General features: G+C 33.0%; 1 protein-coding gene across 2 annotated transcripts; it reads right to left on the bottom strand.

The window, feature by feature from the left end:
• Positions 1 to 9,629: 9,629 nt before the first annotated feature.
• Positions 9,630 to 11,763, bottom strand: LOC128212506 (uncharacterized). Of its 2 annotated transcripts, none has more exons than XM_052917989.1 (2): positions 11,628 to 11,763; positions 9,630 to 10,872 (listed from the first exon to the last, which is right to left on the bottom strand). In XM_052917989.1, exon 2 carries the CDS (start codon positions 10,768 to 10,770, stop codon positions 10,243 to 10,245), a length of 528 nt encoding a protein of 175 aa, XP_052773949.1. In that variant the 5' UTR covers positions 10,771 to 10,872; positions 11,628 to 11,763; the 3' UTR covers positions 9,630 to 10,242. The 2 variants fall into 2 exon arrangements, with proteins under 2 accessions (XP_052773949.1, XP_052773951.1); XM_052917991.1 differs by lacking the exon at positions 11,628 to 11,763 and adding an exon at positions 11,329 to 11,608.
• Positions 11,764 to 14,140: the final 2,377 nt, after the last annotated feature.

Genomic DNA, 14,140 nt, shown 5'->3' with positions numbered 1-14,140 from the left:
ATAGATGTTATGGTACAACCAATTTGACCGTGGGTGATGATGGATTTTAGCAATACAGATGATTAAAATCAACACGCAATTCCTTTGACTAATTAGTTGTGTGTTTAATTTTTAAAACAACTCTTCAAACAACTGTTTCTAATATCATTTAATAATATTATAAGATACTTCAAGGATAAGAAAGGCAATACTTGTTTTACCGGGCTTTGTTTAGGATGGAGGCTAATAACTTAACATCAACGAGAGACACAAATGTAATTATTGCTCTACCTACTTTGATGAGTTATTGGAACTGCACACTTTGTCTCTGTTTTCATGAATTTCAACCACGATAGTTCGGTGAAGTAAACGCTGTGTGCCATGGTGTTAAACTAACTGTACAATAATGAGCGTGAGCATATTAACATATCGTTGCAATTTATCCATAGGCTACCTATTGAACGGAAGCATGCGCTGTCTACTGATTAACATTCTGATATGGGTATGAATTCAATAGATAAAACAAACATCTGATATGTGTGTTTTTCAGTCACCTGATGATAAATCAACAACCTGTCAAAAGGGTTAATATACGGCCGTTGTTCCACGATACGTACTGCAACAATAGAAACAAACTGTCGTTAATATCCGTAACGAAATGAAAACACGTGCCTCTTCCACTGTTGGGCGGTGTCCACTATCAAAAGAGATATGCTACAAATTTATGCTTAAAATTTATATGTATTATAATATTAATGTAAAATACAGCTATATTTTGTAATTTTTCCCTACGAAAATACCTTTATTCCCGCGTTCGTTTTCAGATATCGATAGCCGAGAACCATACTAGACAAGCATATTATAACCAAAAAATATCTATTCGTGCTAATATTATCGTTTACATAAAGAGAAACTGGGTTACAAGTCCATGAATCCCATCCATTTGTGTACTGAGCAATGAAAAAGACCGAAAACTGACGCAAAATATAATTTCATCTGGTTGCCTATATTGACGTATACATTTCAAGATAATTTCAAAATTAACGCCTTGTATTTAGTTACTACATGGTAATTCACATCATTAATTCACAATGTGTTGAAACTACCTTGTGGATAACTGTTTTTATGTATATTGATTTACAACATCGTGTATGCTTTGTTCTGGAGCACATTCAACCTATATAGATAGATAAGTTAATTAGATTACAGACTTTACAAGACCTCCGCTTGTGGATTCTTCTCGACGTGTATTTTCTTTATTTCAGTATAACACAATTATTGTAACAAAGTCAGTGACGAATGTGGTGTTAGAGGGCACACCTATTTGCCAGGAGAAAAGCAAATGAAAAGTGTTTTCATTAATTTAAAGAAAGAATATATTGAAGCAACATATTATATTGACAGAATGTAATAACGAACAAAAACTAACTTCCAGATACACACAGTAAGTATCATGGAAATATCTGCCTGGATAATATGGAAAGTGGTTGTTCGAACTTTTCAAACGTAAGCAAATACTTAGAGATGACACGTCAATTATAGGAGGACACAATTTGTGGCAGATGAAACCCCGTGAAATGTTTTATCATTAACAATGATTTGGTTGTTGGCGTCTGTGAAACACAACAGTTCTGGTCTTTAATTCTTGTTATGTTTTTCCTAAGCTCCTTTGTTCTTCACAATTATGCTTCGGAATAAAAGGATGTGAACTTTCCACACAGGAAAGAAATCCATTAACGGGCTAACTAACAACTGTTAACCTTTTAATAATAGAAAGAGAATTAACAAATGCATTAAGATATAATGTGAAATGGAGTATTGTCCGGGGTCCTTCCATAAAATTTAATTAGTATTTGAAATGTATAGTTACGATACGGCACTTATAAAGTGAGTGTCTGAAATGCAAATTATTTCAAATGATGCTAAATGTCTTTGACCATGCTACTCTGACGTAGCGTATTCGTAAACAGATTAAGTCCAATTTTACACTGAACACAAGATGTGCAAGGTTCATTGTTCTTTAACATTTAAAAATCGTTAGCAGGTTTCAAGTTTAGTTTACGCTGAACTCATATACTGATGAATAGTGGCAGAAATGACCTTTTACAATATGACATAGTATAATATAAAGATACTAATAACTTTTAAACCTGGCATTCGGTGCTAAAAGCATTTTTCTACGGAAATATTAAGAAACACAATTCACACTTAAATACTAGTATCCCAAAACTAGTTTAACAGGAATACTATGTATATTAACTATTTATATTGTATTGTATTGATAGTTTTGTAATATGTCAACACTATCTTAATAAAGAACATAGTACCGTTGTTGTACTGGTGTTGCTATATAACACTAAAACACATTCATACAAAATCTGTCGAGTTGGAATGGGAGCGGAAATGGGAATGGCTAATTATTACAAATCGACTCCTTATAACAATGTATTTTCTATAATAATTTAGAAGATAAGTTTTAATAATTGTGACTAAATTTATACAAAAGTCATGTTTCCGTTTCTAAATAACAACATGAAAAATTGCAGGGCCACACTTATTGATGTCATCCTCACCAATGCAAAGTCTTTCATGTGTAAAACTGTCAACTTTAATTGCGGCCTAAGCGACTGTCACAACCTCATAGCTACCAGTTTAAGAGAACAATGTGAGCCATTTATGAAAAAGAAGGTCACTTTCAGGTCATAACAAATCATTTAATGAACATCTTTCCCATGTACCTTTCCATCTCGCCCATATCTTTGAGGACATGGACGATATTTATTGGGCTCACGAACACCTATTGAAACAAGTTATTGACGAGCATGCCCCAGTAAAACAGAAAACCCCAAAAAAGAAACCACCACCTTATATGAACTCTAGGTACCGAAAACTAATTTACAAGGCTCATCAAGCAAGAAACACCCATACCAGAAATCAGAACATGACCAACTGGTTAAACTACACTAAGTTCAGAAATCTTAAAACCAAGGTGAAAGAGAATCTATAGTTGTTTATTTCCAAGAACGGTGTAAAAGAGGACCCAAATCTAAGGACTTCTGGCCGACAATTAAACCTTTTCTCTCACAGAAACCTACAAATAAATCAGATAACCCAATAATACTCAAAGACAACAAAGGGAGTTTGGGTTCTGATCAAAAGCTGGTGGCCAATAAGATGAACTCATTTTACATTAATATAGCCGAAAATATTGGAATATCTGGAACTCAGGTTAAAGATCAACACCCTTGTCTTGATAAAATAAAGGAAAACTGCCAAATGTCACATGACTTTCACTTTACCCCGGTCACCGATAAAGATATTGGAAAATACATTGACAGGTTAAATCCCAAAAAAGCAACTGGTATAGATCTTATTCCTCCCAAAATCATCAGTGCTGGCAAAGATACTTTACAGGTTCCCATCTGAAACATGGCCAATGAAATTATCAACCAATGATCATTTCCAAATAGTCTTAAGCTAGCACAAGTTACCCCTATATTCAAGCAAGATGACCCCTTTATTGAAAAGAACTATAGACCAGTCAGTATTTTACCATCAATATCCAAATTATATGAACGGGTCATAAGTAAGCAACTGATTAGTCATTTTGATAACATTTTTTCATCCTTTCCTGGCAGCATTCAGAACAACATTTGGATGTCAAGCTACCCTGTTAAGGCTGGTGGAAGACTGGAAAAAAGCCCTTGATGAGAACAAATATGTTAATAGGCGCAGTTCTAATGGACCTCTCAAAAGCATTCGACTGCCTGCCCCATGATCTCATCTTAGATAAGCTTAATGCATATGGTCTCTCAGCCCCAGCATGTAAACTTATGCACAGCTATCTTATAAACTGAACGCAGCATGTCAAACTTAGTCAAATTACCAGTGAGTGGGACTCCATCCTGAAAGGCGTACCACAAGGATCAATATTAGGGCATTTAGTTTTCAACATCTTCCTAAACGACATCTTCTACTTTATCAATAATGCAGCTTTGTATAATTATGCAGATGACAATACTCTTTCTGTGTGTGATATAAATCCTGGTGTTGTTAAGACCACTCTTGAAGAAGAAAGTAACATTTTGATAAACTGTTTTACTTCCAATCAAATGCAGGCTAGCCCTGACAAATTTCAGGCAATTTCAGTTGGCTCAAGGTTTGTTAAATAAATAAAACAATTCAATATACTTAATCACACCATTGTTTGTGAAGAGCAAGTGAAACTTTTAGGTGTTGAGGTAGATGGTTTATTAAACTTTGATGCCCAGATTTCTAAAATGTGCAAAAAAGCTGCGAAGCAATTGAATATTCTTCAAAGACAAAGCAAATTTTTGACAACCAATACTAAGGTTATTATCTTTAAATCTTTAATCAGATCCAATTTCAACTACTGTCCCGTCGATTAGCATTTCTGTAGCAAGACAAACACAGAAAAATTGGAAAAGATTCAATACAGAGCTTTAAAATTGTTTTAAATGATTACACCTCAACTTACGAAAATCTTCTTCAATTGCCAACATTACATTTGAGCAGGGTAAGATACATTGCTATTGAAACTTACAAATGTCTGTATGGCATCTCTCACCAGAATATGTTCAAAACCTTGTAACTTTTAAGACATGTAATTTTAATCTGAGATATGAAAACTGTGTAGACGTTCCAGAACTACTAAATATGGGAAAAACTCTTTCCGTTTTGAGGCCAGTCAGGTATGAAACAGCCTCCCAAAGGAAATAAGGGTCTCCCAAAACTATCTGGAATTTAGAAGGCTGATCCGCACCTGGACAGGTCCCTCTTGTAAATGTTCAATGTTTAAATAATACCTTTTTGCTTTAATAAAATACAAGAAATTGGGAACTATAAAATGTTTCACTGAATTTCTTTTATCCTTTGTCTTAACGGAAAAGGAGTTTTGTTTTCAGTAGGACGGCTTACAACCACTGGACAAGATTATTATGGCATTTAAATACCAGAAAAGATTTCAGCGGACTTCTTTGACTAAAATAATAACTTATTAAATTGGCTAATATCTTATTATGATTGTTTAAATTTATATAACCTCTGTCGAACACATACAACTACTTGTGTTGTTTTTTTCGGCAAGTATTTTGTTTAGGTGTTACGACTTTACTTTTTCAAATAACATTCTTTTACAGTGATAGGTGTAATATCAAAATAACATGATACATATCATACCTTTTCTAAGCAATACTTTTAAAGGATTTTTCCTATCAAGCTAGATTAATTATAAGTTGTTTTTTTAGTAACTACACATCGATGTACAAAGCTGTTATTCCTTTTAATAGTTTGCTACTTACAAACGTGCTTCTTCAATGTATACGATTACCCTTTAAGTAATACTTTTCAAACAACTAACCATTTTACAGTGGTATATCAACTAGTGGAACCGTGCGCGGGTGAATTTGTTGGTGTTATCACTGTTTTTGATGCTCTAATCCTATTTTCCTATTGTATTTGTATGCATGTTCCAATATGTGTTCATTTTAACATATATACTTTTATTTCCATGTCACAAGCCCATTGTTATTTTATTTGATATGTTATGTATGTCAGTTATTCATGTTTCAAAATAGCTCATTGAGCTAATGTTTCTCTGTACACATACCCGACTTTAAATAAAGATTATTGTATTTTGTATCTTGTATCTTGTAACATTACGTTGACCGAAGTCACCATATTCTATACATTTAAAAAATATATCGTACAGTCTGTATATTCGCTATTGAGTTTAGTTATCCAAAGACGAACACAAATATGTAACAAAAATGATGCAACAGTATTGTGAAAATGTTTTAGTTGACAAGCAGGTGGTTAATCTAAGGTTTTTTTATCGAAATATACACACTGAACAGTGGTTTTCTAGCTTCAATAACATGTATTTTGGCATTATTCTATTCGAAAAAAACGCTTTGATATGTAAATGTTTCTAAAATGTGAAATCTCGTTTGTTTATCACCAAATACAATTATCTTTGTTTTAAATATACACAAAACATATTGTTCAGCTTAAATATAAAGCACACTATCTTGTAGTTTTCTAAATACTGCTAGAAGTCTATTAAGGATGTTATTTCCATAAACATAGCTCGACCGTCTTTGGTGTATTCTTGCAGTAATTCTTGATCTAAATATATAAGTACAGTGATAAGTCTTATATTTTCAGGTTGCTATTTGACATCACCTTTATTTTTTTACAATATATGAGTAATTTCTATAACTTTTTTGCACATTTCTGATATAATGCCCTGTAGTTTTTATTCTGTTAAATGTAGTTTAGTTTTATATGTAGCATCTTATAACACAGTCGAAATATCTTATTTAATTATATGTTTTGAAAATGAAGTACAATTTTATATCAATTGTGTATGCTTTAAGTCGTCAATAAAGTTTAAATCATACATCATTTGAAATATAAGCTAATTTGGTAAAATAAATCCAATTTCGTTCTTCCATTGATCATAAACAGATTGTTACAGCTTTAATGGACATAGTGAGTGTCTTTTTGCATCATGATAAGAAGATGTCGTGACATAATTCACGCATACTAATATTATACTGTATTACCGGTACTTGAAATGAAATATATGATAATTTGACATTCTGTAAAATTCGATTAGTACAAATACGACTAAATACACTTCAAGCATGTATAATTTATTTTGCGATGCTCCATATAATCATAGTAAACATCCATTTATATCCGAGCTAAATGTACTAAGTTGCTAGCCGACAGACCGGATAGTTTCGATAAAAGACACGTATAATAAAAACGTGAGAATATGACTTAACATCTGTTTAAGCTCGTTTAGTTTTTCAATGTTATAGTGTGTTTTTTTTTCAAATTACTTAGTCTGGGTGGACAACGGTACATGTTTCAAAAAATAAATTTAGTGTTGTGTCACGGTGTGTAATATTGTTAACTGTTTAAAGTAACTGGTACGATGAGTCCATACCACTACTCGGCTTGAATGAGTGTAATAATTAAGCTTGAAGATGACAATAAGTGAGACGATCGAGATACGTTCTTGCCTTTTGGAGCTACAACCCCTACGCGTTAATTGGTTGCGATGTTTCTACTTGCTTCCCTTTTTTAACTAAAACGTCTCGGTATTTAAACTATCAACAAGCAATAAAACCTTATATTATCTTTTGTAAAAAAACTCACCATCAAGTGCTTACTTACAGAAAGGAAAGATACAAGCAGGTAAATTGAAATAAGCATACTGTAGACCTGCATTGTGTTGTCATGTTTATTGTGGTTTTGTGGTATCGAATATATTAAAGGGACTCCACCAATGATTTAAGTTATCCCAAATAAATCAACATTCATGGCTTATAAATATATATATATATATATATATATATAAGAATGTCATTGTGTGATAGGAATAGTAAACATCAGGTGTGCTTGTGCCATGACAAGATGGCCTATTGTTTAATGAATGAATATATGGGTAACTGATCTAGTTTAAATGTTGTCGTGTATATAGACATATGGACAGAAATTGCTCTTTTACAAAAGTATTTACAAACTCAGTATGAGTATAGATATCACACAAAATAATACATTGCACTCAAAACGACCAAACATGAAAATACATGTAGTACCTTTCAAAGCCATGTGTTAGTTCGGTCAGATTTGTGAACAATGAAATCGCGTCTACATGGGTGTTTTTGTGGATAGAACACATTTTTGAACCACACTGATTGGGGTATGCTTTTGGAAAATACGAAGCAATTACTAAAATAGTGCTTAAATGAATATCCGTAACAGTGCATTTTCAATATTTTATTTCTATCCCTGTGTAGCTATATTCATAAACGAAATGTTGAAAAACAGGTCTAAATCATGTATCTAAGTTACAAACCTCATTGTTTCTACAATAATTAAAAGAGTGAAGGGCCAAGGTCTCAGTGCCTAGATTAATTAAAAAATGCACTGCCAAGATTTCGACGCCAAACGCATTATCATTTATCAGAGATTTACCAATGATGATTATCGCTCTGGAGTACGAGAATGGCTAGAGGAGATTGAGGTCACAATGTTTTCTTTTTAAAAATGCTTCATTAAATCAGTATTTTTTTTACTTTAAAGGGGAGCAATTAAGGTTGATGCAAAACTTCTTTTTAAGTTTAATGCATTATTATGTTGTGTTCATTTAACTTGATAAAGAATACATATGATTTGAGTATAGATAAAAATGTTAACCTTTATAAATGTGTGGATGTTTTGTAAATATACAGCTAGGTGGCCAGTTCAAAAGTGACAAAATATTGCTCCTATTAAAAAAAATGTTTGCATTCACCTACTTTATGCGTATTGCGGTTCCAAAAGCGCAATACTTCGCAAAGTTTTAACATCATTTATGTTGAGCATAATATTTAACTTCTAAATGACGATATGATATACTGTTTAGCCTTTCTCGGTGTTTGTCTGCGATGTTTAAACTTGCTTCCCTTTCTTAACAAAGACGTCTCGATATTTGAAATATCAAAAAACAATCTTTATGTGAAAAACACACTATCCAGTGCATACTTACAAAGGTAATAGTACAAACATGTAAATTGAAATATACACGCTTAAGGCCTACATTGAGCTGTCATTGTATTGTTAGTTTGTGTTATCGAATATGATAAAGGGATACCATCAATGATTAAAACTTGGAAACATTACCAATTGAATTAATGTGAAAGGCTTAAACATAAACAATCAAATGCAATTGTGTCACAGGATCAAAAATGCAACAGCTGCTTGTACCATACATTCATCAAGAGTTTAAACTAGACCGGATAAGATAACCTATTGTTAAATACATAAATATCATGAACTTGAATAAGGAAGGTAACATATATGAACGGATGAACAACAAATAAACAAAATTCGCGTGTATATACAAGTCTGCGTTTATGTGAAGAATTTTCTGCGATAACATTGATTGCGATATTCATTTTGAATATGAGGATCAAGATTTAAAGAGCATTGCATTACATGTTAAATTTAAGCGCATATTCTTATCTTCAGTTCTATCACCGACTAGCTTCCCCTTGCGTATTAAACATGATATCACATTATAAAACGATACGTTTTGTATAAGGAAAATGAAATTGAGAGAATATAACCACTATGTATCCAATTAAGTAGCGCAATCACGCGTTGGAGTGATTAAGCAGGGCGGAGACATATCAACAATAAAACGTAGATCAAGTAAATTCATCATGTTCAGCATTGTTGTTCAAAATGCCAAACCATTCGGCTTTAAAACCTACGCATGTGTAAGGTCGGCAATGGTCTGATATGATATAACCATGCTTTGATTCGATTCACTGTCATATCTAAATAAAAAAACAACTTTGAAAAACACACACGTATAACACTGAGTAGTCATTTCAAAGTTGGTGCATTCGACCTCTATGTTCTATAATGTCTCAGTAAAAGTTATCATCATAACTTAAATACAACATATTACAGCAAATTGAATTGAAAATGAACGGGAAACCCGTTTGAAATCATAATGGAATTGAAAGACAATGTCAAGCTGCGCATTTTCCTTTTAAGAGACTTTTAAAGCTTGCACGATCGTTCAGTAACTTAAGTAGTTATTTCACTTCTACATACAATTTGCAATACTTAAACTTGAGCCATGGGAGCACTTTCCTGAGAGTTGTTATTTGAGCCAGGAAACATCATCAATTATTTTTTGCAACCAATGACAGAGTTCCTTTAATATAGTTTGCATCATGCCCTATGAATTACTTTATACGTCTGAACTTAAAGACTGAAAGTTATTTACTTTTTAATATATCAAATCAGACTAACAAACATAATCTTAACGAGAAACATATTCGTGCCGTGGTAAAATGTTACCTTGAAATGAGGATTTTATAACATATTTATTCACAAAAGAGAACGTTTAACAAACAAAGTAATCAAGAAGATGTGATGCATATTATATTTTGATCTGATATTTACAGATGAAAGACACTGTTTATATCACAATAAGCACAAACACATTCTGCAAAATTTGTGGAAGCTCGCAAAAAGTCAGTTATTGCTTTCTTAAAAGTAATTTCATAGACATATTTCTTTCCATCTCTACGAACTATTTTCATAGACTTATTTATTTCCAACATTAGATACGAACTCGTAGACAACAAGTCGGATAACATCTTGAAATGTACTTAACTTACGAATATAATATTCACTGTCATTTCAGATGATGTTCTTAGTTATAGTTTGGCCTCATGGAAACAAGCGTACAGTAACAGTGGATGCAGAAAGTATGGAAGAGGTATGGTTGACAATGTAGTAACCAGACGTGAAGTTGCCCAGCATCGTATCGTTGTTAACGTAATGCACGTCGACGTGATCGAAGTTGATATTATTAGCGGCGTGCTGTAATGTTGCCGCACCATGAGAAACCCTATGTACAACACTTGCAATTACCATACACATCATCGCTAGCAGTAAAATCAGAATCAACACAACAAATGCTTTGGCAAGGTTGGAGAGTATCCGTCCCTTGACTGTTTTCTTTTTCTTTGGAGAGGGTGTTACCAGGATATTGTCGGGTGAGTCACGATAAGTGCCTTGTGTGACCACTATGTCCATGTGATGGTCGTCAGTCGGCCTGAACAGTGTGGTTGAATATCTTTGTCCATCAATCCTTGTAATGGTCAACTCATTGTTACTGGAGAGGAAACAGTTTTCTGAGTGTTGATCGATCAGTTTCTCATGTCCTTGTTCTTCATCTAAGGTAAGGTAGTCCATGACTGGGAATCACAATAACTGACCGATATGGAAAGTAAATTAATACACTTCACCAATTTAGCAGTGTCTGTTTATGACTTCCTCCCATTACTAACTCCCCACCTGGAATATATGCGTAAAAGAATTCAAATAAAGGATGAAGCATTAAACTTATCATTTATAAATACTTGTTAAGAATGTTGTCCTGAACAGTCGTTTTCCTACTCATGATTCACAAAGTCATAACATCATGCATCTGATTTCAGGTGTATTATTATACTCAAAAACGGTACGTGCTTTTAAAGCAATTAACTTTAAATTCTGAAAATTAATGATATACATTAGTAGTCATGATAATTTAAATAGGGAAGTTTTGAAACTTATGTTGTAAGTTTTTCTATCCTAAGCTATATGTATTCTTTAAGTCATTTCAAAGTAAATGTATGTCTAACTTTCATATCTTGATGTTTACAAAAAGAAACAATAAAACATGATTATATTAAAAAGCGGGGGAGGGGTCGTGATTCTGACCCGCTGACCCAATATTTTGCTAAGTATTCAAAGAAAAAAAGTGTTTACCATTCCTTTGTACAAAGAAACATCACAAACCGTCTGATAACCTTTGACATTGCAGAACAGGGCCCGTATTCACGTACGTGTCTTAGCGTACATTATCTATTTTGTGACAACGATTGTTTTCCCATCGATGTTAGAATATCAAAACACGTTCAGTAAACTAGAACGAATCATAAAATTATGTGGCAAACATTGAAAATTTATGATTTTTGCCTTCACCTGCAGACAATAAGTTTTAACACGTCTAATGTCTTAGTAACAAACAAAAAACCTCTCGCATAACACATATAAACAGTACTTACGGCTTTATATTTAGTTGTAATCTCGATTCAATAACCACTTGTTAACAACAGGTAGATTAAACTGAAACATAACGAAATGCACATTTATTGATCACTGCACTGAAAGTATTCGGTTGTTAGGCCACTCACCTTTAATTCAACTCATCCGCTGAAATGATTTGAGCATCCTGGTAGAATAATATTTTATATGTATTGGTTTTGCTTTATTCAGTCAGGAAAGCTGGGTTGTATTATTTGAGGCAAAGCGATACGTAATGTTATGACATTTTTTGATAATAACAGAGAGTGTTCCGATTGCAAATAATGTTATTTAACATAATGTTTTTCCTCGGGTTTTGTTAATTACTGCCCTTGAGGTATAAGGTCGGTGCATGTACGCCGGGAATAAGGTGAAGGACACGACCAGGTGGTCTCTACATAAGTGTATTATCGGAAGTTTATGCAGCATCAAATGAAACCGTTGTCAGACTGTTAGGAATTTGCCTCCTTCTTTATGGATTGTTCGCACTGTTGAATCACTCAGATATCATTTCGTCGATTTTCCATTGGAGTAGGGATTTAATTTCACGTGTAAGAAGTAAATCTCCTCCCTCGGCAGCAAATTTTAATTTTAAGCCGCAAAAGTAATGCGACATACGCATGCCAAATAATGCAGCCATATTGACGCGGGTAAACTTGATAAACTCTTACAAAACCAGCAAGCAGATGACATTTTGCCCCCTCATTTTGCACTTCTATATCGGATTTCGTTGTCTGTTTCAAGGTGCGGTTGTTAGTAAAGTGTACAGTATTAAAGGGTTTGACCTCAGAGGTCTAGATAACGTTTTGGTATCGCAAATTGGTCTCGGCGGTTGTCGTTTTGACAATAGTTCGAATGTGAAACGTGTTGAGCTATCCTGGTCAACTGATTTGTCTTAAAAGCTATTATTGACATATGTCGGGGGACTAGTTTAAGCCACCAGTGATTACCTTGACGTTTTCATTTTCCGTTCAAAAGCTGTACCCCAATATTTACCAATAACCAGCGTGCTAATTTGTTGAGATGTTTTGGGACACATGCGAATATGAGTACTCATAAACTTGTTTAAACCAGTTTTTCTGATCGTTGCAAGGCGTTTTCTTAAGATTTTATCAATAAATATACGTTGATTAGTGGTCTGTTTGTTTTGTTTATACATTATATATCTCTCAGTCATTGTCTAGTAGGTTTTTTCCTTTAATCATGATAGTGTTGTTAATGTGGATATTAATGGGCATGCCTTTGTAGTTCCCATTGAATAGTAATATGGTATTAGACAGTTTAGTTTTATCTCCAATTGTTCATCGTTCGGGAACGTTCAATCACCATGATTTTGATATATTGCTGTACTAGTGTACTTAGCGACGTTACATGAAAAGGTCAGGCCAACTCGACAATCCCTATACATATTTGATGTAGTTTTCTTGTCATTTATGAAGTTTTCGGATTTAATAAAAACAAACATGAATATTTTATAATCTTACCGAATATTTAAGTAAATAAGTTAAAATGGCCATGTAAATCTTTTTTTTAAAAAGTTGTCCAAAATATAAATAAACACGGTATATGATTGCTTTTTTCCATTAAACACTAGTGAATATATATTAAGTACAAACTCATCAGTAGAGCATTGTTCATTTCATGCATGTATGATCGTGATTCATTAGTCAATAATTTTATGATAATTCTTGCGCATTCAAATGGAGCTTAATTTAACATAATTGTTTACGCGCGGCCCTATAATTAGTATATATCAGAAGTTTGACTATGGTTAAAAATTATCATTCTGGTGTACGGGAATGGCTAAATGAGCAATATGTATATATATATGTATATATATATATATATATATATATATATATATATATATATATATATATATATATATATATATATATATATATATATTGCTTGCATGAACCTATTTGTTCTCCAAATATTACCGAAAGCGCCTTACCTCATAAGGATTCAACATAATTGATGCATCAGTATTGTAAAAATGTTTCAGTAACAATCAAGTGGTAAATCTATGTTTCTTATTTCAACAGGTTAACTTAGGTTTTTCTTGCTTGACCAATATTATACTATTAGGGATTTACAATTCTTCTTTGATTTGAAAAACCGCCCCTAAATATTTAGATATCATCGTCCAAACTAACACTGAGATATTTTTTATTCAATTTACGTTTAATTCTACAAATCAATAAGAGAAAGGGAACACAGCACAGATGACATATTTTCACATTGACGTTAACCTCGTCCGTAGAAAAAAAATTAGAAGGACTATTGTTTACCATTAGACAACACTAAATATGTTGGTTCATATTCTTGATGATTTAAATTAAATCCTTCAACATTATATTTAAAATGTTTTGACCAGAAGCCTTCACGCTAAACAGGGTAAAAGGTTTTCTTTGCATCTATAAAAGCACAAAACAGGTTAGACTGCTTTCTCTTATAATATGGTGCAGCATATGAAGCACACAGATGCTAT

The sequence above is a fragment of the Mya arenaria genome, chromosome 12 (assembly GCF_026914265.1).
Source record: "Mya arenaria isolate MELC-2E11 chromosome 12, ASM2691426v1".
NCBI lineage: Eukaryota > Metazoa > Mollusca > Bivalvia > Myida > Myidae > Mya > Mya arenaria.
Note: the sequence above shows the minus strand (reverse complement) of the source record. Positions and strands in the feature narration are given on the sequence as shown.